The sequence below is a fragment of the Xyrauchen texanus genome, chromosome 10 (genome assembly GCF_025860055.1).
Source record: "Xyrauchen texanus isolate HMW12.3.18 chromosome 10, RBS_HiC_50CHRs, whole genome shotgun sequence".
NCBI lineage: Eukaryota > Metazoa > Chordata > Actinopteri > Cypriniformes > Catostomidae > Xyrauchen > Xyrauchen texanus.
This window is the reverse complement of record NC_068285.1, coordinates 11,267,137-11,294,053: the sequence shown is the minus strand read 5'-3', so window position 1 is coordinate 11,294,053 and position 26,917 is coordinate 11,267,137. Positions and strand designations below refer to the sequence as shown.

The 26,917-nt window shown below is 38.7% G+C and overlaps 2 protein-coding genes across 2 annotated transcripts; both read left to right on the top strand.

The window, feature by feature from the left end:
• The first annotated feature begins 1,091 nt into the window (after positions 1-1,091).
• LOC127650201 (vesicle-associated membrane protein-associated protein B/C-like) lies at positions 1,092-8,795 on the top strand. Its single transcript, XM_052135467.1, has 2 exons — positions 1,092-1,173; positions 7,961-8,795. The coding sequence occupies exons 1-2, from the start codon at positions 1,165-1,167 to the stop codon at positions 8,597-8,599; spliced, it is 648 nt and encodes a 215-aa protein (XP_051991427.1). The 5' UTR covers positions 1,092-1,164; the 3' UTR covers positions 8,600-8,795.
• A 9,024-nt stretch (positions 8,796-17,819) lies between these two features.
• Positions 17,820-25,118, top strand: LOC127650207 (small integral membrane protein 13). The gene is made up of 3 exons (XM_052135474.1): positions 17,820-17,999; positions 18,899-18,990; positions 24,033-25,118. The coding sequence occupies exons 2-3, from the start codon at positions 18,915-18,917 to the stop codon at positions 24,221-24,223; spliced, it is 267 nt and encodes an 88-aa protein (XP_051991434.1). The 5' UTR covers positions 17,820-17,999; positions 18,899-18,914; the 3' UTR covers positions 24,224-25,118.
• The last annotated feature ends 1,799 nt before the right edge of the window (positions 25,119-26,917 follow it).

Genomic DNA, 26,917 nt, shown 5'->3' with positions numbered 1-26,917 from the left:
AAGTGCTAAAACATGCTAAAAACGTGCTAGCATCATGCTAACACGAGTTATATTTTGGTCTATTCTCACACAAAACTGATTGGATCACTTCTGGAGACATGGCTTAAACCACTGGAGGCGTATGGATTACCTTTATGCAGCCTTTATGACTTTTTTGGAGCTGAAAAGTTTTGGGCACCATTCACTTGCATTGTGTGGACCTACAGAGCTGAGATATTCTACTAAAAATCTTCATTTGTGTCATTCACATCTGGGATGGAATGAGGGTGAGTAAATGATGAGAGAATTAACATTTTGGGGTGAACTATCCCTTTAACTCTCTCTTAAACACTCCACCATGTTTGATCAAATGACAGAAATCGCTATGATAATCAAAACTTCAAAAGATGTCAAAAAAGGCCAAATTAACGTTCGAGTTGACACCATAATGTCAAACTGACCTAGGTTTTTTGTCGTTGTTGCAGAAACCTCTGGATAGTCACGTTTCCCTCATGAGATCAGGTTGCACAATCTCATTGAGCAACGATGATTAACTTTAGTTCTTTATTTCCATCATGTTAGGCGGCCTGTTATTGCTCTTGGCATTGTGTAAATAAGCAAGTTTGAGTTCAGAAAGTTGGCGAGTTTGGGACCTTTCAGAGATTTTGTTTCAGAGAGAAAACAGTGATATTCTTTCTAAACGTTTTGCTGCTTTGCATAGCTGAAAACACCTCGTTTTAAAAGGCCTTTGAGAAGAACATTAGATGCCAAAATGAGATAAGATTTATCAGAGGAAGTGGCTTTTTTGTTGTTTTTCTTTGTGGTTAAAAGTGGATTAAATAGAAACACGTTTTTAATTCAAGGAAAACTATCTGTTCTAGAGTTATGTCTTTAATTTTTATCTTTTTGTGTGAGTAATTCACATGTGATAAGGCATGTGCTACTTTGATGAGTAACAAGTCATGCATTTTTCTAAAGGTTTCGTGGTTTACACACACACACACGTCAGACTGAGATAATGTCTCCTGTGCATGATCAGTGGAGTTCCCCAAACATGTGCAACCTACTGTATCAGTCTTTTTGTCTTGTATTAGGGACATACTGACAGACAGACCTCTTCAGCACAATGAAAACACCACAGTGGAATCAGTCTGTTTCACTTCCCCTGATTTACCACCTCACAAAATGTCCCAGGTACTATAGTTGACATTCATTGTAATCATTATCATCATTAACGGTGTGTGTATTATACCATATATTTCAGAGTCGGTCAACTTTTTAAAGGAATTTCTATTGGTAATTTTCAGGCCTATGTTGAGGTCCCAATTTGTAGTGACTGATTTTCTTCCCAATCCAATGTCCTGCATTATCAATGCCAATATCTGCAATCAGTTCCAGTACCATTACGATACCTTTATTAAATAGTTAATTCTAAAATGAGTTATTTTAAATATTATACTTAAAAGCCACAATTGTTATATATTTTAAGTGAAGGCCTTGGTGTCATTTATTAACAGGAATCGCAGAACATAATCAATGCAACAACTTTTAATTTAAATCAACTTAAACAGCATTTCTGCATGTTAAAATGAGATTAAATAGTTTCTATTTTAATAGTTGCAACTATTTGCTAATATAGATTTTTTTTTTCATTTCGAGGATTAGCCCTATTATGTGCATTTCCATATAAACAAATGATAAATTGATTATTTAATAATTGTATTTTTTGTATTTATGTATTTATTTTTGCCATTCTTAGAATCTGCATTTCATGTAAGGGTCAATCCTCTCAATACAAATGTGTATCGGAAGTATCGATCATTTTTGGTCGATGCGTCCATCCCTACCACGTCTTTTGGTGCTTGCTGTTCCTCAATGGTATCAAATGCATCAGTGCTGCTGAACTTCGACAAGTAGGTTGCTGTCATTGTTTACAACTATATTATGGATTTCCATATCAACATATATATCTTCAAAACAACTTTACATTATGCAAACTTTATACATAAACTGCAAACTTTCTTTGCACCCTGGCACACAAAAGGAGATGTTTGGGACGGACCACCTCAATCACCATTCGCTTTAAATGCATGTCAAATAAAAATGCAATGGAAGTGAATGGCGACTGAGGCTAACATTCTACCTAACCTCTTTTTTTGTTTTCTACAGGTCAAAGATATGGGTTATATCCCATATATTATGTTTGAAAACTTTACAAATTGTTTTCATTGTTTTCCAAGTATGCGGTTACGAAGAGAATTTTCGAAAGTCTTCATTCTCGGTGCCATAAAAGTCAGTTTCGGTGTGGTTAGGGGTGTAAACTTTGCATAATCAATGCATTGTCAATTCAAACGAAAATGCATTAGTGTGGACATTCCTGGAGGGCCAAAGTCCAACTGAGTTTAGCTCTAGCCCTAATTAAACACACCTGAAGCTGCTAATTAAAGTCTTCAAGAGTGCTTGAAGATTACAAGAAGGCATGTTAGTACAAGGCTGGGCTGTGGCCCTCCAGGAACTGAGTTTGACACCCCTGGGCTAGATGATCAGAGCATTTTCACTTTTGGTAGAATTAATCTCGGAGGATGTTAAGTTGATGTTTGACTAATGGTGTAATTGATGTTACACAATAACAGCGTATTAGCATGAGTAATATGAACACAGCGAATCATTTTTACTTTAAGATCTTTGACGTTTGGCCAGCGCTAGTGGAGCCAAATTACAATTTTGTTTTGGCAAGTCTCAACAGTTTGCGCCCTGAAAAATTACCATAAAAAAAAAAGTTGACCTCCTTGAAATTCATTGTTAATTTCACTCACTGATTGAACGCTACACCAGAGACTACTTAGCCTGAGACAGACCACTGTTATTAAAATAAATGGGATAATAAATTGGCACTCCCAAAGGATGTAGAAAAGGAAGTCTCGCCTAACGGGTTAAAGAGCCAATCGGTGTGCGGATTAGCTGAACCGGCCTGCATCTATTTATTTATTTAGTTATATATTTTTAGCATAATCTGAGCCAAAGAAGCACAATTTACTATACATTTGTTGTCAGATTTTACGGCTGATTTTAAGCATTTCCTTTGAATGTAACATTGACCTACCATTATGGAGATTTCGGTCTTTCCCCATTCAAGTGGAGGGGAGCTGTGCTTTTATGCCACTAGTTTACATTGAAAATAGCTGCCCAGTTTGCCCGGGATCGTTCCAAAGATGGCAGAGGGATAGAGTGAAGATAGAGTGAACTGACTTGCCTTGAGGGGTACTTTGGCTACACCCAATAGCCACCACATTCTCCAGCTTTAATTCTGCAATATATATTCAGTTCACTTCATTCAATTAAATGAATTGCTCTGAAGTTTTCTGCATGCTGTAATGATGACCTGTTAATGATGGGGTGTGTCTGTCTGGATGGAAAAGATGCCAGACATTAGTTTTCATAACCCTTGTGTAATTCTCCACCTTTCTGTGTGACACCCGGTTTTGTGACTCTACTCCTATGGGCATCCTTGGGTCTTCCATTGGAAACTCAAGATGTATTTGACTCCCATTGTGGCAGATACCAAATGTCAGTCTTCTAGTCAAACAGTCAATATCATATGACATTGATGGCACCTACATTTCCTGTTTTATCACACACAGCCACTGTTTTAGCATAACGAAGGGGGTGAATCAATGTTTCCACTTCAGATATCCTCGATCCTTATCATAGCGCCATGTTTCAGTAGACCTACTTTTACACTTATCACAATATTGTGGTGGAGGAAATTTTTAGAAAAATAATTTCCCGCTCTCTCTCTCATTTTCTCTTTTCCATTCAGAACATGAATGCGGTTGGCAAAAGCCAAAATGTTTGTAGAACTGAGTCTTAAGTGTCAAATCAGGACATCCACTAGCTATGTCACTGCACTACAAAATGTTTCAATACTTCTTTGCCTACCTTGATATAGAGTAAACAATCGGCAGGATCAAATCTGTGCAAAAACAACATTTGTGAGTTTTTTTGGCTTCTAGATTTGATCTTTTGTTTGATCGTCATCTCCAGGCAAAAACTGTCATATAGCGTGAAGAGACTGGTTATTGCACATGCACAAGTTAACAATGAGACATTCAGGTAATCACAAGCGATTCTGTCAGGTTAAGATATTTGATCCTTATCTGTTGCCTTTATCTAAACATTAGCAGCTATTGGGAATTAACCTGAATAAACAAATGTCCTGTGTTCACATTCATGTGTCAAGGAAATATTCAAAGCATGGAAACCTCGGACTAACCAACTATTGGGAGTGAAAATGAATAACAAACTGAAACTATACGCCCATGCATACAGGCTGGGACAAAACTGTTGTTTATGTACCAAGAACTTATTTTAGAAAGATTCTTGTACAACATTTCAAGAGAGTTATTCACCCTAGTTTGGATGCAGCCCTTTTCTTTACCAGACTGACCTTAGCCTGTGTGTCCTCATTGATTTTAAATGCATTGTAAAACAGTTCAATGGAAAGGAGGAGGCGAGAACCAGCTTGACAATATAAATAATAGTTTAATGAAGAAATAAACCAAAAGACACAAACACACAAAGGTGTCGGACAGCTGCCCGTAAACGCTCTCTCTCTGACGCACCACCGTCCGCAGTCGGCCTTTATTCCTCTCGGAGGCTTGATTAGCCTGATTAGGGGCCGGGTGTGTAGGATCACAACCCGAACCCGCCCTCCGCCCTCCACCCTGCCACATTCCTCCCTCGTTCTCTCAGGAAATCCCCCCCCCTTTCCCTGGGGGAGGGCGTGCCTTATGCCCCGTCTGCCGATAGGTCATCCCCACTTTCCTGTATCTGGGAGGGGACAGGGGGAGGGAAACAATAATGAAAAATAGGGGGAGAGAGAGAGGAGAGAGAAAAAAAAAAAAAAACACTTACTCGCCGGTTCTCTGATATGCCGTAGCTTGGTCCTCGGCCACTCCTCTGCTCTCTAACGGACGACAGCCACGCCTCCCCGGGCGGATCGGAGGCAGTCCTCCAGCCCCTGGCGGACGGAATGCTCCGCCGCGTTCTCAGGGAACAGAAGGGGTCTCCCCACCCCTGGCAGTGGTTCTCCCGCTCCAGGCGGTCGGTTAGGAGCCCCTTCTCCCCTCGCAGTTCACGGCCGTTCCTCCGCTTCCAGGCGGCCGGTCTCTTCCGTCCCCCGCGGATGGCCGCGGCTGATCCTTTGGGGTGGATGGTAGCGACGAGAACTCCACTACGGCGTATCCCTCCTCCTTCCTGGGTTTCGACACCAGTGTAAAGCAGTTCAATGGAAAGGAGGAAAAGGAGATCCTGCTTGACAATATAAATAATAGTTTAATGATGAAATAAACCAAAAGACACAAACACACAAAGGTGTCGGACAGCTGCCCGTAAACGCTCTCTCTCTGACACACCACCGTCCGCAGTCGGCCTTTATTCCTCTCGGAGGCTTGATTAGCCTGATTAGGGGCCGGGTGTGTAGGATCATGACCCGGCCACGCCCTCTGCCCTGCCACATTCCTCCCTCGTTCTCTCAGGCCAGGGAGCCCCCGGCATGACATAACCCCCCCCCCCTTTCCCTGGGGGAGGGCATGCCTTATGCCCCGTCTGCCGACAGGTCATCCCCACCTTCCTGTATCTGGGAGGGGACAGGGGGAGGGAAACAATAATGAAAAATAGGGGGAGAGAGAGAGGATAACTGCATTATGAATGTTATTCAATATGTTAGATATCTAATCATTCATTTATTGATTTAATTATAATTTACTCAGTTTAATAATCAAAGTGCAAATCAATGGATAAATGCAGCTTGAGGGAGAATTAAAACCTTTTTGTGTTAAACTCTGTATGACTCTAAAGGAGATGTGTGTGGGGATACTAAAAGGATGATGTAATGTTTTAATAACAGCAGAGCTGGTGTACTAAAAAGGCAGATGATATATGTGCACTAACTCTCCATTAAGAATGTGTGTAACCAATGACTGTAATAAGAGAAATCATTTAATATACTAATCAAATGAATGCAGGAAGTAATGATAGTTAGTCAATATAAAATATGTAACCATATGAAATGATTACAGTGTGTTTTATACATAGAAAATAAAATAGTCATGCTGTTGACATCATTGTAGCAAGTTGGGGTCAAGGGTGACAAACTAGAAGGAAGAGGCATAAGACGATTTCATTGGATGAAGAGGCTGTCACTCAAAGAGATAAGGGGGAACTGAAACTGTATTAAACAGGCATGATTCTGAAGTGTAGTTTTAGATGCTCTATGCAACACCTCGGCTTTGTTACTCTGTAATAAAAGTCTATTTTTGGAGTATTTGTGCCAATAATAATAATAGTAGGCCTAATAAGTCTAAATCCATATGGGCTGCACTAAGGGTACGGATAACAATAACCACTTAAAAGAAAACACCACAACAACTAAAACTCCTCCACTGCTGGTGTGTCCCATATCTACAGGCGTTTCACAGGTGACAGTTTCACTCATTTTGAGTAAATGGCCTCCTCTGCTGGACACTTCTGAAAATTGCATAAAATCTTCATACTGTACTGTAACTAGGACAAAAATATTGTGATCATGCAAGAGTGATTAGCATATTAAAATGTTTGAACCGTACAGTTTGTTTCTTTAGGCTTTATTTTGGTTTCAAGTTATTGCTTGTTACAGCTAATGAGCCAAGAGAAGTGTGTGATTCATCATTAAATCAGGAAAAAGTTGATTTAGGACTTTATTAGTAATAATAATATATATATATATATATATATATATATATATATATATGAATGCTTATTCAAAATAACCACTTATTAAAAGTTATTACAATGATTGATGCCTAGATGTTTTTACCCTGGTTAAATAAAGGTTACTTGGTTACTTCCTAAATTATCCCTAAAGTATGTGTGTGTGTGTGTGTGTGTGTGTGTGTGCACGAGAGAGAGAGAGAGAGAGAGAGAGAGAGAGAGAGAGAGAGATAGAGATGTATTGCGTTTAGATGGCCAGCTTTCTATATGTTACATTTTGTAATTATTTAGTATACTTTAGTATTTTATACTGATCAATCAAATTAAGCTCATAATTTACCCTTCGCTAAGCTCCGCCCCCTTGGTTATGGTCGCTCGCTCTCCCCATTGGAATGAACGTGAGACTGCCATGAGTGACGCGGTATTTGGCGAAACTTTCTCATAGACGGAATGGATAATATTTTTTTACGTGGGATGGTATGAATGTGACGTAATGTTTATTTTTTATTTATTTATTTATTTATTTTTTGATAAATTGTTAAATTACACAATTTGTTTTTTACAATTTTTTTTTTGGTTGAGGTGGTGAACCTCCGTGAAGTTGGCAACCCATATAATTAAATAATTACCAGATCTAGAGCATTCATTTGTGCTGATTTGTACCGGGAAAAAGTGATGTTTGTGCTGGTTCAGTATTTAAGATAGGCCTATTATATTATTATTATTATTATTATTATTATTATTATTGGCTGTGTGATGTCACCTTCCACCACATGTGGTCCAGATCTCTCCAAATCGGTGCCATTCGTTTGTGCTCCATTTGTGCCAGTGTTTCTTTTAACGGCACAAACGAACATCACCGGTTCGGGCGATTTGGAACACATGGGTGGAATGTGACGTCACACCGCCAACAAAACAATGTCTAATAGCCGAACCAGCACACACAGTAATTGTTTGCGGCACAAATCAGCACTAACGAACGCTATAGATCCGGTAATGATGTAATTATATGGGTGCCAAGCCAACTTCACGGAGGTTTTTGATGTGGCAAGGCGCTTATTTTAGGTTGTTCTGATTGTGTCCCATCCCATGTAGTCCAGCTCGCTTGTTCCTCATATGAAATCTGCCAACGTGTTCAGTGAAACCGAAACTTAAGTGAAACTGTGTTCCTTTTGCACGCCTAAAGTTGGATTTGTTGACACTGTTAGCTTTTCTCCATTGTCTTGTGTAGTTTCTATTTCAACCCGTCACCACCAGCAGCCACAAGCGGACTTCAGCGCTCAGCATTCGCATTGGAAGCACCCCGGAGATGGCTAGCCCAAATCAGGTCCTGCTTTTAGAGCCTCGGTACGAACTGAGATTCCGAGGTCCATTTACAGAAGTGGTGACCAGCACACTAAAGCTTACTAATCCTACAGACCGAAATGTGTGCTTTAAAGTAATGACCACTGCACCGCGCAGATACTGTGTGCGGCCAAACAATGGAGTGATTGATGCCGGAGCTTCGATCAACGTCTCCATAATGCTGCAACCGTTTGATTATGACCCGAATTGTAAAGGCAAACACAAGTTCATGATAAGGTCTCTGCTGGCACCGCCTCATATGACCGACATCGAGGAAGCATGGAAAGATGCCAAGCCTGTGGATCTGATGGACTCCAAGCTGATCTGTGTCATTGAGATGCCCACTGAAGTCGAAAGCAATAAGATGTCCTCCAGTCTTGATGATAGAGAGGTGAAGAAGATCACAGAGGAGTGTAAAAGGCTGCAGATGGAGGTGCAACGACTTCGAGAGGAGAACAAGCAGATCAGGCAGGAAGATGATAGTCTGCAGATGAGGAGCACCGTAAAGGAAAACGTAAATAAATAAATAAAGTGAAACCAATACCAATTGATATCTGAATTGCATAATTGCATGTCATTTGATTGAATGTGAGGTTAAAGTTTGGGATGCATTGTCATTAGGTCACATGACTTGAAACGGATAGTGTTTGATAGACTGAATGCTGCCTCAAGCACTTATTGAGTCTAACTTAATTTCAGTAGTACACCCAAATGACAATAGTTATATCCAGGGACGGATTACCGACCGGGCCAATGGGGCCAGTGCCCAGGGGCCCTTGACTGCCCGGGGGTGCCCTGGGCTTTAAGGCTGCGTGTTCCAGTTTGGTGACACCACCCCGTTTGAAAACCCTTTTGGGCATGAACAATTAACCCCCACCCCACTCAACAACTTTGGGTGGAGGGGGGCCCTTGAAGATAACTGGCCAAGTCATAATCCGTCCTTGGTCATATCATACATTTCACGTGTTACACTCGCTATAGTTTACTTCCACGTTGCTTCTTCATCAAACAGCAATATAAAATGTAAATCAAGTCAATCACTGAAACATCAGCACCACCTTTATTAAGAAATAGCATGTATAATACTGGATGTATGTGTCATTTATCCATTGTTGCATAGAAAATCAACATGATCTAATATTTATTTGTATGAGTACTAGCACTTATTTCTCTTGTAATAAGCAAAGAAATGTATATCATGTGACAGTAAACTTAAATAGATATGAAATTATAATAAAAATAGAGACTCTTACATACCTATAGTCTCTAATGACCCTATTCATTTTGGTACTTAAACCATTATATACTGTATATATATATATATATATATATATATATATATATATATATATATACATACATACAATTACATTTATGCATTTGGCAGATGCTTTTATCCAAAGCGACTTACAGTGCACTTATTACAGGGACAATCCCCCAGAGCAACCTGGAGTTAAGTGTCTTGCTCAAGGACACAATTGTGGTGGCTGTGGGGAGCAAACCAGCAACCTTCTGATTACCAGTTATGTGCTTTAGCCCACTATGCCACCGCCACTCCATATATATATATATATATATATATATATATATATATATATATATATATATATATATATATATGTGTGTGTGTGTGTGTGTGTGTGTGTGTGTGTGTTACATTACTTATAAAAGAGACAATAAGGAATACTAAAGAGGTGTGTGCACAGCTCCAAAAAATGTACCTACAGGGGTGGAATGAGGTCCCAGGTCAATAAAGATATGATGTATGCGATTAGGGTTAAATGTGCTCTTTTAAATGAGTGGATGTTAAATAATGGCGTGAAGAATAAGGAAACACATGCACAGTGGAAACATTTATTATTCTTTCTTTTTTTATTTTTTCAATGGGCTTTAAGACTGAAAGTGCAATTGCAGCATCATCACCAATATCACCGAAGGGAGGAGAGACCAGGAGTAAAGATAAACTCCCATGTAAGTCACTCACCCAGAAAAAAAACAATTTGAAAGTGCATAACAGACTAATTCAATCTCCTCATATGATACGTCTAATTATAAAACTGCGGTTTAGGAATGTTAGGGTATATACTCATCATGTCTCTTTCAGTAATGTCATCCTCTGGTGGTCCCTTGACTGAGGAGCTTCAGTGTGCAATCTGTCTGGACGTGTTCACTGATCCAGTCAGCACTCCATGTGGACACAACTTCTGCAAGACCTGCCTGGATAAGTGCTGGGACAACAGTCAGGACTGCATCTGCCCATACTGTAAAGAACAATTCAACCAAAGACCTAATCTGAAGATTAACACAACACTCAGAGAGCTGGTTGATCACTACGAAAAGAAAAATCACCCAGGTAAACCTGCTGTTCTGTGTGACATCTGCGTAGAAAGAAAGCTGAAAGCTGTGAGGTCGTGTCTGATGTGTCAGAGCTCTTACTGTGAAACTCACCTGGAGCCTCATTTGAGAGTGGCAGGATTAAAAAAAGCACAAACTGACCGATCCTCTATATAATCTGGAAGAGTGTATGTGTCTGAAACATGAGAGACCTCTGGAGCTGTTCTGTAGAGATGATCAGACGTGTGTGTGTTTGATCTGCTCTGTGACAGACCACAAGACTCACAACACTGTTCCTTTGGAGGAGGAGATTGCAGAGAAGAAGGTAGGAGAATAATTAGCTGAATAATAACATTTTCTCACTCATGTTGGTCCAATCCTGTATAACGTTCATCATTGGAACACAAAAGGAGATAAGTCTTTTTACAAGGGTCTGTCAGCCTCCTAAAAGGACAATAGACACCATGAAACAATGCATGGTATCATATGGCTTCAGAAGACTTAGCCAGGGCTGGACTGGGAAGAGAAATCGGCAATGTCAACTGGCACAAAACTTGTTGAGTGGAGGCGTGGAGGGGGCGGGTGTTCGCTGTCCTTTTCTGCATATCGCGGCAACGTTTTGTGGTCCGTTCTGCATAACGCAACGGCTCATTTTAGCTTATGACGGCCCATTCAGCACATTTCGCAGCCGACCCACCAGCCCACTCGGTACTCCCAATGGCCATTCCGCCCCTGATCGGCCACAAAGTGCTTCGGCCCACCGGGAAAATGCCGTTATGACAGATTACCCGTCCAGCCCTGAATATAGCACACAGACTACTTTACACAGACTTTCTCATGGTGCTGTTTTCCCTTTTTGAGTTTGGCACCCCCTGGTTTCAGTGTATGTAAAAAAGGCAGTGTGTGTGAACATCCTTCATAACATTGTATTTTGTTTAAACGGAGAAAGAAAGTCAACATGGGGTTTGGAAAGACATGAGTGTGAATAAATGGTGACAGTATTGTAATGTTTGTGTGAACTATTAATTAAAAATATTCTTTATACGGCTTTAAAATACTCAAACAAGACATTTTTCTTGGAATATTATAAATCAATGTACTGTTAAAATGTGTCTGTGCTGTTTTCTTTCTATAGACTCGTCGGCCTTTATCCCTCTCGGAGGCTTGATTAGCCTGATAAGGGAGCGGGTGTGTATGATCACAACCCGACCCCGCCCTCCGCCCTGCCACATGCATTTACAAAAATATCCTTGTAAATAACCTTGTCATTTTCCACTACATCAAACAAAGCAAATCTTTGTTAAATGGATGGCCTACATGGAATATGGAATATTTCAATTTAATAATTCAGTTCATTCATTTTTGATAATTGAATTAACATGTATGCAGTATGCAATGATCTAAAATGTATAATGTGTAATCGGTGTACTACGAATAACTGCATTATGAATGTTATTCAATATGATAGATATATAATCATTCATTTATTGATTTAATTATAATTTACTCAGTTTAATAATCAAAGTGCAAATCAATGGATAAATGCAGCTTGAGGGAGAATTACAGCCTTTTTGTGTTAAACGCTGTATGACTCTAAAGGGATACTAAAATGATGATCTAATGTTTTAATAACAGCATGTTGTTAAATTATGTTTTACATATATGAAAGTGTAATATTTTGAAATATGTAAATGAATGAATTGTACACTTACATAGTGCTTTTCTGGCAATATACTCAAAGTACTGCAGACATGTTGCATATACTGTATGTACAGTACAGATAGCTTTTTATATGGGTGAAAACCATTAACATGCATGTTGTGTTATACATACACTCACCTAAAGGATTATTAGGAACACCTGTTCAATTTCTCATTAATGCAATTATCTAATCAACCAATCACATGGCAGTTGCTTCAATGCATTTAGGGGTGTGGTCCTGGTCAAGACAATCTCCTGAACTCCAAACTGAATGTCAGAATGGGAAAGAAAGGTGATTTAAGCAATTTTGAGCGTGGCATGGTTGTTGGTGCCAGACGGGCCGGTCTGAGTATTTCACAATCTGCTCAGTTACTGGGATTTTCACGCACAACCATTTCTAGGGTTTACAAAGAATGGTGTGAAAAGGGAAAAACATCCAGTATGCGGCAGTCCTGTGGGCTGAAAATGCCTTGTTGATGCTAGAGGTCAGAGGAGAATGGGCCGACTGATTCAAGCTGATAGAAGAGCAACTTTGCCTGAAATAACCACTCGTTACAACCGAGGTATGCAGCAAAGCATTTGTGAAGCCACAACATGCACAACCTTGAGGCGGATGGGCTACAACAGCAGAAGACCCCACCGGGTACCACTCATCTCCACTACAAATAGGAAAAAGAGGCTACAATTTGCAAGAGCTCACCAAAATTGGACAGTTGAAGACTGGAAAAATGTTGCCTGGTCTGATGAGTCTCGATTTCTGTTGAGACATTCAGATGGTAGAGTCAGAATTTGGCGTAAACAGAATGAGAACATGGATCCATCATGCCTTGTTACCACTGTGCAGGCTGGTGGTGGTGGTGTAATGGTGTGGGGGATGTTTTCTTGGCACACTTTAGGCCCCTTAGTGCCAATTGGGCATCGTTTAAATGCCACGGCCTACCTGAGCATTGTTTCTGACCATGTCCATCCCTTTATGGCCACCATGTACCCATCCTCTGATGGCTACTTCCAGCAGGATAATGCACCATGTCACAAAGCTCGAATCATTTCAAATTGGTTTCTTGAACATGACAGTGAGTTCACTGTACTAAAATGGCCCCCACAGTCACCAGATCTCAACCCAATAGAGCATCTTTGGGATGTGGTGGAACGGGAGCTTCGTGCCCTGGCTGTGCATCCCACAAATCTCCATCAACTGCAAGATGCTATCCTATCAATATGGGCCAACATTTCTAAAGAATGCTTTCAGCACCTTGTTGAATCAATGCCACGTAGAATTAAGGCAGTTCTTAAGGCGAAAGGGGGTCAAACACAGTATTAGTATGGTGTTCCTAATAATCCTTTAGGTGAGTGTATATAGCATACGTGAAATTGCTCTTTGGAAAATTCTGTAACCAGGATATTCGCTTGTAAATAAAAAATAACTCACCCTTTCTGCATGAAAACGAAGCCAATCCTACATTCCAAATGGCATAAATAATGACTTCGAAGGGAGAACAATTGTGACAGTCATGCTGGAAGATCGTTTCAAACTGCAGCACCACAACTTCAAGTCTTTCAAAGCTCTCAGAGTTGATTGTGAGGTCTTTGAAAGCAATAGGGCATAGAGGTGAATACTCTGAATAGATCACACCCCAGCTGCTGCGAAATCAATGACGTCGACACCACAAACTAACAAAGAACTATGCTTGTAACCACAGGTGGAGAACGGTTTCGGGAAATGGCAAATAGTTTCAATATACTGGTAATGATGAAACTTGTGACCATAGTTGGCTAGCGTAGCTTTTGGAAAACGCACTTCAGAACAGCACGGAAATTGGAAGTGGTGGAAAATGACCAGCATATTTTCACTGCACACATCTCATCAACCGCCCTGAGTCTTGCAGATTCACGCTTTACAACATCAGGAATATCAGACCTTTCCTATCTGAATATGCTACACAGCTCCTGGTCCAAGCCTGGTCATTTCAAGACTGCACTATTGCAATGCTCCATTGGCTGGCCTTCCAGCTAACACAATGGAGCCACTACAGATGATCCAGAATGCAGCAGCACGTCTGGTCTTCAATCAGCAAAAATGGGCTCATGTACCCTACTCTTAATTTCACTCCACTGACTACCAGTAGCTGCCCACATCAAATTTAAGGCTTTGACTCTGGCTTTCAGGACAGCCAATGGAACTTCCTCAGGTCTATGCTCCAACTCGCTCTCTTTCGGTCTGTGAATGAGTGATGCCTGGTGGTCCCATCACAAAGAGGCTCAAAGTCTATTTCATGATCATTCACTTTCTCTGCTCCTCTGCTCTGTGGTGGAATGAACTTACAACCTCCACACGATCTGCTGTTACCTTCTCAACATTCAAGAACCAGCTGAAAACACATCTGTTTGGCGAGCACTTAACCAACCCACCCTAATTGCATGTATCACTGCACAATCCTTGACTGCCTCTTTCTTCTGTGCTAGCATCTTTACTACTCCAGCCACTGTGAGATCTTGGCAGTCTTATACTGCAGATGTTGTTAAACTTTGTATGACAGATTGCTTGCTATGTGTCTCACTTGTAAGTCGCTTAGTGTCTGCTAAATGACTACATGCAAATGTAAAATGTAGTTGAGTTATTAATGCCTTATACGTCAAGTTTATCATTCTCGTGCAGCTTTGTAACGATGGGAAATGTAGTTTTATTGCACAAGACTGTCACCTCAGAAACCAGCTAAATGAGTCTTATTTGATGGCATACTTTATCTTTATTTTCGAATAACAGTAGAAAAAATGCTTTCAGACTGAACTGCACCGTCAAAATACACAAGCAAAACGAAATTATTACCAGTAACAAATTCTTAAATTGTCACGCCCCAACTCGGAATGTCTGGGGTAATACGAAATTCCAGAGTCTCCCACTCGTAATAACAACTTTGTGGTGGTGATCATGTGCACAGAACTCGTAAATACGATCATTACGATATGACTTGAAAGCATCAAAGTCTAAAGTAATACAAGCAGGGTTGATAATTAACAGTTTGGCTCACCAGCCACTGTGGATAATAGTTTTCCACGGTCAATCAGCATTTTCACTAGCCAAAATCCCCCACCTTGCAAAAAGCGGTAAAGGTAACTGGAGACTGTAACTGCATGAGTTTGTTTGGACATTGTATTTAAGCAAGGATGATGTGAGTTCAGCAGGACATGCCTATTGTTTTAAGTAACCTGTCAAATATCCAAAGGCAAACTCCAGTTAGAACAGGAGGAAACGTTGTCAATAACTTGTCCATAAGTCATGGAAGTTTCAAGCGCTTCAAACTGTAAATGCCTATGAAAGTTTACCTTTGTTCTAGCTTTGTTTAACAGTGGCATTTGCGATGACAAGGCCATTATGTAAGACTATGGGTGGCTTCACATTACTGTGGTTAGATTGATGTTGATAGTCTTTTCTAAAATAAAAAAGAAAAAACTGGTATTTGTTATGAAAAAGCTAATATCCTAAACATGCAAACGTTTGGAATAATGCACCGATTTTGATCTTTCGGAAGGAAATTGGTACTTTCGTTCACCAACGTGGCATTCAGCTGATCACAATGTGTAGTCAGGACATTAATTATAACTATTACAATTAGATTATTATATTGTTCATAGATGTGACTGTCTTGTCGGGCACGTCTCACGCACCTTAGAGTCTAGCTCAGGGGTGCCCACACTTTTTTGTGTGATGATCTACTTTTAAATGACCAACTCAATAAGTTCTATCAACTAAATAAACACAGTTTCATTTAAAATAAGAAAATGCTTGTTGGGACTACGGCATATATCCCTACATGGAATTCATCTTCTAATTAATAAAAAAAATATATAATAATGTTCAATGTTGATATCATTCAGTTTTAACACTAAACCCAAAACACCTACAGCACAATAGATTACAATAGCCAGGGCATTTACCTTATTCTGATGACGAGTAAATATTGACCAGGCAAGGTTTTGTTTATTCAGTTGCCATGACAACTAGGTTTGCGTATACGCGCCTTCCAAGGACTTCTAAAAACAGAGCGCGAAATTGCGACGCTACTGGCCGGATTAGGCAAAACCAGGGGCGAAAATTTCATCAACATGTTGGGGGGGACAATAAACATAACAATTCTCAAGAGCAATTTTTGAAGGGGACACCAAGGGGTTTTTTGTTGTTGCCCCATTTGGATTTGTATCATTTTATTTCTTAAACAATTATTTTAAGAATATATCATTATATTATTTACATTACACATATTTTAATGATATTTTAGGGGGGGACAACCCTCAGATGGGGGTCAAAACTGTATAGAATCAGACAGTTTTGCCTAATCCGGGCAGTAGCATCGCAATTTCACGCTCTGTTCTTAGAAGTCCTTGGAAGGCGCGTATGTGCAAACCTAGTTGTCATGGCAACTGAATAAACAAAACCTCGCCTGGTCGATATTTACTCCTCAAGTGCAAGTCAGACAGAAACTAAAAGAAGGAAAGACATTATATTTATTTTTATTAAAATTTAACGAAAGTAGCCTACATTTAAATTTTGTGCGATCTACCAGCATTGCCTTTGCGATCGACGTATTGGGCACCCCTGTTCTAGCTGATCCCACTAAAGCTCAATGGGGTTCAGATCCGTAACACTCTTTTCCAATTATCTGTTGTCCAATGTCTGTGTTTCTTTGCCCACTCAAACCTTTTCTTTTTGTTTTTCTGTTTCAAAAGTGTCTTTTTCTTTGTAATTCTTCCCATAAGTCCTCCTGAGTCTTCTCTTTACTGTTGTACATGAAACTGGTGTTGAGCGGGTAGAATTCAATGAAGCTGTCAGCGGAGGACATGTGAGGCGTCTATTTCTCAAACTAGAGACTCTGATGTACTTATCCTCTTGTTTAGTTGCACATCTGGTCTTCCACATCTCTTTCTGTCCTTGTTAGAGACAGTTGTGCTTTGTCTTTGAAGACTGTAGTTACACCTTTGTATGAAATCGTCTGTTTTTTGGCAATTTCAAGCATTTTATGGCCTTCATTCCTCAAAACAATGATTGTCTGATGAGTTTCTAAAGCGGTTTCTTTTTTTGCCATTTTCTTTTAACCTAATATTGACCTTAAGACATGTCAGTCTTTTGCATACTGTGACAACTCAAAAACAAACACAAAGACAATGTTCAGCTTCATTTACCGATGCAAATATCTTTCAGCTGTGTTAGATATAATGACAAGTGATTTTCTAGTATCAAATGATCAATTTAGCACGATTACTCAAGGATAAAATGTTGGAGTGATGGCCGATGGTCTAGATTTGATCAAAACTGATTTTTTAAAATAGTCATGGTGCTGTTTTTTACATCAGTAATGTCCTGACTATACCATGTGATCAGTTTAATGGCACTTTGTTGAATTAAAGTACCAATTTCCTTCAGAAACAGCTAAACCTGAACATTATTCCAAACTTTTGGCTGCTAGTGTGTGTATCTCTCTCTCTCTCTCTCTCTCTCTCTCTCTCTCTCTCTCTCTCTCTCTCTCTCTCTCTCTCTCATATATATATATATATATATTGGGATATATTGAAAATAATAAAAAAGTCTCATTACCATCCGAAATATAATACATAAGTAAATAAATAAAATGAAAAAAGTCGACGTCTTTGAGTAGTCAAGACATATAAAGTAAACTACAATCCCCACAATTCCAAGCTCCGCGTTACACGAAGAAGCACATCCGGGTCAGAGTCAGATTGAGCGTGTTGTTGACAGGAGCTCGCTGATTTCTCTTTAATTTTCTTTCTCCTTAAGTGTCGCAATGATGTAGATAAGGAGGATATTTGTGATCCCTCCATGACACGCGTGACCGGCCTCCGTCCCCGCGGGATTCGGCGTGAAGACGTGATCAACTGTGAGTGTCCGTGTGACAAGAACGACATAATAATAATAATAAACGGTTTCATAATGTGTGTTAGATATCAACATCAAACCACTGTGTTTGTGTTAGTGCTATCCTGATATCTGACATGAAAAATAAAATGAATGGTTTGATATTATATGATTAATACCATTTAAATGAAATGCTTACCCCTTTTTTTTTAAAAAGTACTTTACCGTGGTACAGTGATGGTAATACCATGCTTACATGGTACTCCAGAGTAATTAAATATATATATTACTTAGTTTTTTTTTTATTATTTTATAGTTATAACATTTGTTTGGATTTAGATATAAAATAATTATTTGATTCCAACAATGACATTTTTTTTTTCATATGTTATTTTTATGGATTATGGATTAAAACCATATTATGACTTAATCCTGAAATCAAACATGCAATAAAATGCAAGTGATATTATCTAATGCAATTCACACAATCTTATCTAATACAGGTATATGTGTACCCTTACCAAAAAATACAGTATTCTACCTGCATGGGACAGTCATGTTATGAAATGGTAATACTGTAGTACTTTTGTTTTTTTGATATTGTGATGATATATGCAATATTTACATGTCATTTCTTTATTAATACCATGTAATAACATGTAACATTAATTTGAAAAAATAACATTTATTTAATATTAATTGATATTTATTACTTATATGGTATATCACCATATATTGTGGCTTGATTCTGAAATCACATATGCTAAAAGAAATATGGCCTATATGATATCAGACAAAATCATACCTATCCCTTGTGTATTAGACATGCCAAACTGAGTGTAGGGCATCCACATGTGTAATTGAGATCATGCCCAGCCTATAGAGCACACATGTGTAAAGGGGCTTTGGTTTGATTCTCAGGAAAGAAGGGGGAAGGATGTGGCAGAGTGTTGGATTGACCGTGTTGGTGATTGTGGCCACGCTGATATGTGTCCTCCTCTTCATGCTCTTCGGTAAGTGACCCCCCAAACCCTGCAACATGTGCTCCAATGCCTTTGAAATGTATTTGAACACTAAAAAAATGTGTGAATGTCACTGCAATAGATACAAGATCTCAAAGCAAGTGACATTTATTTTGAGGAGAAAGAGAGCACAAACACCCTTTTTTAACCCTTGTGCATCAATAAAAAATAAGTTACTCAGAGGTCCTTCGAGGACAAAAATGTCCACATCAAAAACGGCCATAATAATAATAATATATATTATTTTCCACTTTTAATTAGTTAATTTTTTTAACCAACATCAGTCCTGATCATAACGACCAAATATTAATTCATTTTCAGGATTTTAACCCTTTTATTTCCCGTTTGTTTACATAATGCCACTGTTGTTTTTTTATACACACACACACATTTCTCAATGCACACATACAAATCACACACTGACATCCATACCAACACACCCACATAAGTGTAGCTCCATCATTTATTCAATTGCCCTGCAGTGCTCTATAATACAGCAAACAGAAAATAGGGGAAAAGCTTGTACTTGCTCCATAGGCTAAACATGAGGAAAATGGCGCCATCTGGTGGAAAATATAAATGTTTTAATTTTAAAGCGAGGGCTCCAGAATGAAAGCATAATAGCATATAATTAATGATTTTGTGCTTTAATGGCACTGGGATCAAATATTGTGGTTTTAATGGGTTTCAATGGGGAAATTTTTTGTCCTGAAGGTCCTGAGTGTAACTCTTTTGTGTAGTATAGGAACTGAGGTTGAAATATCAAAAATCCCCCCCAAAATACCAACACCTTTGGCAAAATGTATGCCATTGGCATTAACAGCCAAAATGATAGAAAAAACAAAAACTGAAGGTTTATGTCCAGAAGGTCGCACAAGGGGTTAAGGAAAAATATTTCAATACTTGCAATATACTGTATATATACTATTCAAAACGAAGGCCTTGAGGAGAACCGACTTCAAACAGCCACTAAAAATCACCTCAAGTTGCTTAAAACTCATTGCAAAAATCAATCAGAAAAGTGAAGGACAGAAAAGGTCTAGCATAATGTGTTTGCAGATGCCACTTGGTTTAATGTTTAGTTTAATACTATGACATTTATGCATTTTTAAGTGTGACTTAAGTGTTCAAAAGTACATCTTGGGGCCTCTGTATATAGTAGCAGCCTTAAACGGTCTTAATATGTAAACATGTAAGGAATTGCACGATTTTTTGCAGTGCTGGCTTGCAACACGAGACGATCCAATGGTCATGAACTTTATCACATTTCTGAGAAACAGTCACACCTATTGCTGCAGGTCTTTCTCTGTCTACGGCGAGTTCACAGCCTTGAATTTTGGCCCCATGTAAGAACACTATCAGTACAGTCAATCACTGCAAAAATAGAGCAGGTTTGTTCACTGTCAGCAGGCTTGATTACAACACGGACGTCTCATTTTTGCAGCTGTCTGAGAGCTGAGTGTTACCTTCAGGTGTTCAGAGCGCAGTAGCAGTAAAGACTGCGTTTGTACTGTGGGAACCTGCTACATTAGTGAGGAATGTCCAGTCTGTCATTTGAGAAGTTGTGCTGCACTGTCACCATCTCAAAGGCCCAGATCAGATCTACGCAGGTTCTCAACACACTTCTCAATCTGTAATATTTTGCACTGTGAGATCTTTGACGATTTTATCCAGAATTCTCATTACTGTAATGCAAAAATGGGATATATTATTTAAATTAAATTGAATGAAATAATTTATTGTATTACATTTGTTGTATTTATTTGTAGCACTATATTATTATTATTATTATTAAAATATGAATAAATTAGTAACATGTTTTTTGTGGACCGGATGATTTTCAGTAATGAGAATCGTCATTGGCAATCGTGAAAATGTGCTCAGTTGTCAAGAAAGTAATGTTTCAATGGCAAAAAATCTTACTGTCCTAAAAATAGGCTTTGTTTTCTTTATGCAAAATATAGTTCTTATTTTTCCTCAAAATTTTTGGGGTGAAATATTACCCGGACATGTCCTTCGTTAGCTTCATGTTAACTTTGACTCAAAGCATTTGCGTGTCCCTGTACGGTTTTACATTTTAATCGTAAATATTAGTCACTTTCACACAAACAGACTTTTCTAGAATATTAACACATTTATTCCAACTTGGCAAATACTGTTAAATCAGCTCTGGCAATTTCCCAGAATGTGAAGTTGTAACAGGTGCAATTTTCACACAGTTATTTATTTATTTATTTATTTTCAAACAGTATGAAAATGTCCTTTAAATGTTGTCAATATTTCAACATGCCATGTTCATTAAAGTGAGTAAATGTTACTCTGACGAAAATGGCTAAAACTAACATATTTTAGTCGATGATGATGTGCAAAATAACAAAAAACATGTATTAAACTGTAATGGACCGAATATTCAAATATTTCGAAAAATGTAAAAACTCCTTTATCAAACAGATAAGTAAGATTGTAAATAAAGATGAATACAGTATGTTTAACACGTACGATTAAACTGTCCTAAAAACCCTGAGCACCTGAAATAATAGCATATAATTAATTTACTCCAGTATTAGCTACTTTTTAGTAGTGACTGTTGTGAATTTCTCATGTTCCGACAGTTTATTGTTATTTATTGCGCTGCATGTGGCATGTTTTTAGGGAAAAGGCGTATTCACAACACAAGTTATGCATTCTGTCTAGCGTGTAAATGAGTCCTCCGGTTAATTGTTGTAATAAAGTAAGTTGTAATCGTACTTTTCTATTGTGGATTTAGGTGATTAATATCATATATCGGTTGTGTTTGACTGGGGTAAATAACCCATCAGTAATGCTCATTATACAGATGTTCGCCTCTGTCAAGTGGAGAAATCCCCAAACACACTATAACTGAATTATTAAAAAAATTAATAAAATATGATTTTATTAAAAACATTTGATTATCATAATGATGCGTCTTTTCGTCTCGTCTTTGACAAAAAAAATTTTTTTTTTTTTTAAAATGTGAGTTTAACACTGGTAACATTACCAGGAAAGTTCAGTTTTCATGCTATGTGTGAACAAAGCCATTAGATAACCGGTGCATGTACGAGGTCAGGACTCGCTGACGTAAGAAGTCTGCTTTGGGCCAATCACAAAGTTCTGACAACTGTAATTACTCCCTGATCCTTCTCTAATCTTTTACTCACCCTCATGGTGTCCCAGATGTGTTTGACTTTCTTTATTCAACAGAAAACCTTTGAAGAAAATTTGAAAAATATCTCAGCTCAGTAGGTCCTTAAAAAGCAAGTGGATGGAGATTTCTCTTTTGAAGCTCCAAAATCACAGACAATCGTCATAAACGTCACCTGTACGACTCCAGCGGTTCAATTAGTGTCTTCTAAAGCGTCATGATCCTTTTTAACTATAATCCAGCACTTCCTGCAAGCTTCATGAGAGCTCTGAGTTCACGTGGTCCTCGTGGACGTATTTGCGTTGGCATGTTACGGACTTAATCTTACATTCTTCTCTCGGTTGAAACATCCAGGATGAGCACACAAACGCACCCTTGTGAGTAAACAAACTGATACAAATACAGATATTAACCAAAATCAATGAGGCTTCTGTACAGTGTTCCTGCTACTCACTTGTAAACAGAGCTCCTCTTCCGGCTGTGTCGCACATGACCGGAACTGATGGTTTGTAGTTAAAAAGTACTTAAAAATTTATATTTTTTCGCACCAAATGCGAACGTGTCGCTTTAAAAAACATTGATTTAACCACTGGAGTCATATGGAGGACGTTTATGCCGACTGTCTGTGATTTTTGGAGCTTCAAATGTCTGATCACCATCCACTTGCATTTTAAGGACCTACTGAGCTGAGATATTTGTCTATTTTTCTTCAAATATATTCTGGTGAAGATAGAAAGTCAAACACACCTGGGATACCATGAGGGTGAGTCAATAATGAGAGGATTTTCTTTTTGGGTGAACAACCCCTTAAACGCCTGTGTGTTTTTATCAAATTGGACAGTTAGTGAAATTAAAGCGGTTCTCTTTATATTAGCAAATTAAGAACTTTGTAAAACATTTCCAGGAACAGGAATTGATTCATTTACTTGTGATAAAATAACTATTCTTCTTCGGAAACAAGATGTACACCGGACCGAAACCCTTTCTGGCAAATAATGTCACAGTGTTCAATGGCATTTGATGCTGATGTATGCGTAATAGCAAAACAGATTAAAGATGGAAAGCTGTTGCACATTTACCAGAAAACTCGATCTGGCAATTTTACTGCAATTTGACAGGTTTTATGTGTGAAAGTAGCTATTCGTTGCTTGCAAATTTCTTGACAAAATCTAAATGTAATTCATCAGGTACCCACATGTTTATTTTTATTTATTTATTTTTGTGATTTTGTCCCCTTTTTCTCCCCAATCTGGAATGGCCAATTCCCAATGCGCTCTAAGACCTTGTGGTGGTGAAGTGACTCGCCTCAATCAGGGTGGCAGAGGACGAATCTCAGTTGCCTCCGCGTCTGAGACCGTCAATCCGTGCATCTTATCACGTGGCTTTTTGAGCACGTTACCACGGCTTGTGTGGAGGCTTCACGCTATTCTCCGCGGCATCCGCGCACAACTCACCACGCGCCCTACTAAGAGCGAGAACCACATTATAGCGACCACAAGGAGGTTACCCCATGTGACTCTACCCTCCCTAGCAACCGGGCCAATTTGGTTGCTAAGGAGACCTGTCTGGAGTCACTCAGCACACCCTGGATTCAAACTCGCGACTCCAGGAGTGGTAGTCAGCGTCAACTCGCTGAGCTACCCAGGCCCCCCCCCCATTAATCCACAATTTATTTGAGCAAATGCCAGTTGAATCTGTACAATATCATCATGTGCATGCAAATGTTTTACTATTAGCCAGAATCAAATTCATTCAATGGTTATAAAGATAAACATGCATATTTGAGATTACCTCTCTTGAAGTTCAACTGTAAAACTGAAAGGCAAACATGGTGTATTAAATGTAACTTATCTTTTCGTCCTGTTTATAGGGTGGTATGTGGTGTGGCAGCTCTTCCTATCGAAGTTCAAGTTCCTACGGGAGTTGGTGGGTGACCCCGGTTCCCCTCAGGCTGAAACCGTTCCTTCCGAATCTGAGAGCGAACGCAGCACGCCTCTGACTCCCCGCCACCGACCCAAGACCGCTCGCCAAAGGACCGTCCCTCCAGACAGCACTACATAGAGCCCCGAAACAAGATTGTCTCATTTCTATGTCTCTCAATAACCGTTTTCCTTATTTAGACTATGGATATGAGGACGTTTCCTGTGACCTGTGCCCCACCCATCTGTAACAGACCTGCATTAATAGCTGTGCTCCACATCCACTCAGTTGTCATGGTTACACTGGTTCTCCTCGCCCCCTCTCGCCCCTTTTTATCGGGAAACCCGATAAAAAGTCTCTTCAAGATAAAGTCAAGTTTTGGGGTGTGAACTGAACAAAACATGTAAATTCCAGCGCAGCAACACGTTTACGTCCCAAATAACACGCTGCTACCCTTAGCCTGTGCAACAGCGTGGATGTGTAAATATATTTGCGTGAGAGCGTATCGTTTTTGTATGTGTTAATGTTAACTTTTAAGCGATCTATTAATATCTAATGAATCAAGTTAACAAAAATCTGATTTACAGCTGACAACCAAACATCCAGCATTTCCGTGGGCTATTTACACTGACCTTTGTCCTATAAGTGCAATAAAAACTTCTTTATTTTTCTTCCGAGTGGAAATGTCAGAGAGCAAACAAACATTTTAACAGGCCGCACACCCTAAAGACATTAAAAATCGCCCCACAAGGAGGAGGAGAGTGTTGTTATACATTTCTGTGTGCTTTGATGGCCGTCATTAGTTGCCTCCCTCCCTTGTGCCTCTGGCTGGGGTCGCTTTATAAAAGCGATAGTGCTAGAAACGCCACTGCCCGACCCTGCCTGTGTTGTAAAAGTGTATTCACAGTTATATATTAGTTTGTCAAATGCAGTTGTCACATCTGTAGACGGTCAGATTTACATGTTACGTTAAATGTATTCTTTCGTCCTTTATGACAGTAGATGTTTTTCCTTCATAATAAATACATTTCATCAACGACATTTATGTGATGAATTTTGCTTTTAAAGGAATATTCCAGGTTCAATACAAGTTAAGCTCAATCAACAGCTTTTGTGGCATAATAATAAAGCACAAATTAACGTTACAGTGAGGCACTGACAATGGATGTATGTGGCATTTTTTGGAAGGTTTAAAGGCAGAAATTGAAAGCTTATAATTGTATAAAAGCACTTTAATTCTTTATTAAAACTCGTGTGTTATTTGCAGTGTTGAGTGTAATGCATTACTAATGCATACATGTAATGAAATTACTTTTTCCTTGAAAAAAGTAAGGGATTACTCTTAGTTTTTCAGTAATTTAATTACAGTTACTTCTGATGTAATTGTGTTAAATACTGTAAAGTCTATAGAGCAATTCTATATAAATCAATAGTGAATTTAAAATCGAAATTTAACGTGTTATGTTAAAATCTATGTTTTCTAATTTAACGCTGGCCCTTTAAATTCTTTGGCCAGTTCATGAATAATTTATTTGAAAGAATTAAAAGAACAGTTTCATGTTTATCCTTGTATTTTTCAATCTGGTCGAGGTTGATCAAGGTTTTAGAAAGTAATTAGTAATAAGTAATGCAATTACTTTTCAGACTGAGTAATTAGTACAGTAATCTAATTACATTGTAGAAGATGTCATTAGTAGTTAGCAATAATAACATTTTTTTATAGAGTAACTTGCCCAACACTGGTTATTTGAGCGGTTGTTTAAATTGTCCTTTTTACAGTAATATTTAGCATTTTTTTACATCGTCATGGCAACAAAGTTGAACAAGTGGCTATAACTTTCCAAATAAAAGGCTCATAAGTGGTTTTATCACGCTAAAATTATTTTTACATGCATATAGTTTATGTCTTGTGGCTCTGCTTTTGAAAAAGTGAGTTTTTTTTAATGTGAACAAATCTGGCCACATTCGCTTCCAATGTAAGTGCCTCACTGCAACCTCGATTTTTGCTTTTTTTTTATGAAAAGGGGCAAGTCAAAATAATTTTTTTGTGGTGGTCAGTATTATGCCACAAATGCTGTTGATTGAGCTTAACGTCAAAACACCCGGAATATTCCTTTAAGTTGCATTCCCGCCACAACTGTGTTTGCTGCATTCTCACTTCTGTTAGCAGGTTAAACAGGTAAGTTGACTTTTAACACGTGACATAAAATGCAGTCATATGTTTTAATGCTGTTTTAATTGTTCCTATAAAACTGATGGGTCCAACTCCGCTGTAAAAACGCAAACGTGACGGCACATTCAGTATTAATGATATCAATGATCAGCGTTCAGTTGGGCTAATATTACTTTGTCGGAAGAACAGTTTATTCAGATTATTATTATTAGGCCTGCAAATAAATGTAACTGTTTATTGAACATATGTCTTATCATTGATGTTTGCAGCGTTTTGTAAAAGCAAAACTTGAGGCGATCTGACTGCGGCTGGCGGGACATCTTGTCTCTCGCTGTTTACCAAGACGAGGCTGTTACAGAGACAGGTGCATTATTTCATGGCACCTATTTCGGTGATCTCTGAACAGTAACAGGGATGTTTTTTGCATGTAGTAATAATAATAATAATAATAATAATAAAAATAGTCACTGCGCCTTTAATTTGGAAGTCAGTTCCTTTCCCGGGTATTATTTTGCACATGAATAATTAACGCACGAGTTTACTCATCAACTTGACATGATTTTGATTCATAATCAGTTTAGTGGCTAAATAAACATTAAAGTTTCACTATAAAGATAAGGAGATTTTACTGCACTACTAAAAACTTTCCCAGGGTGGCAGCA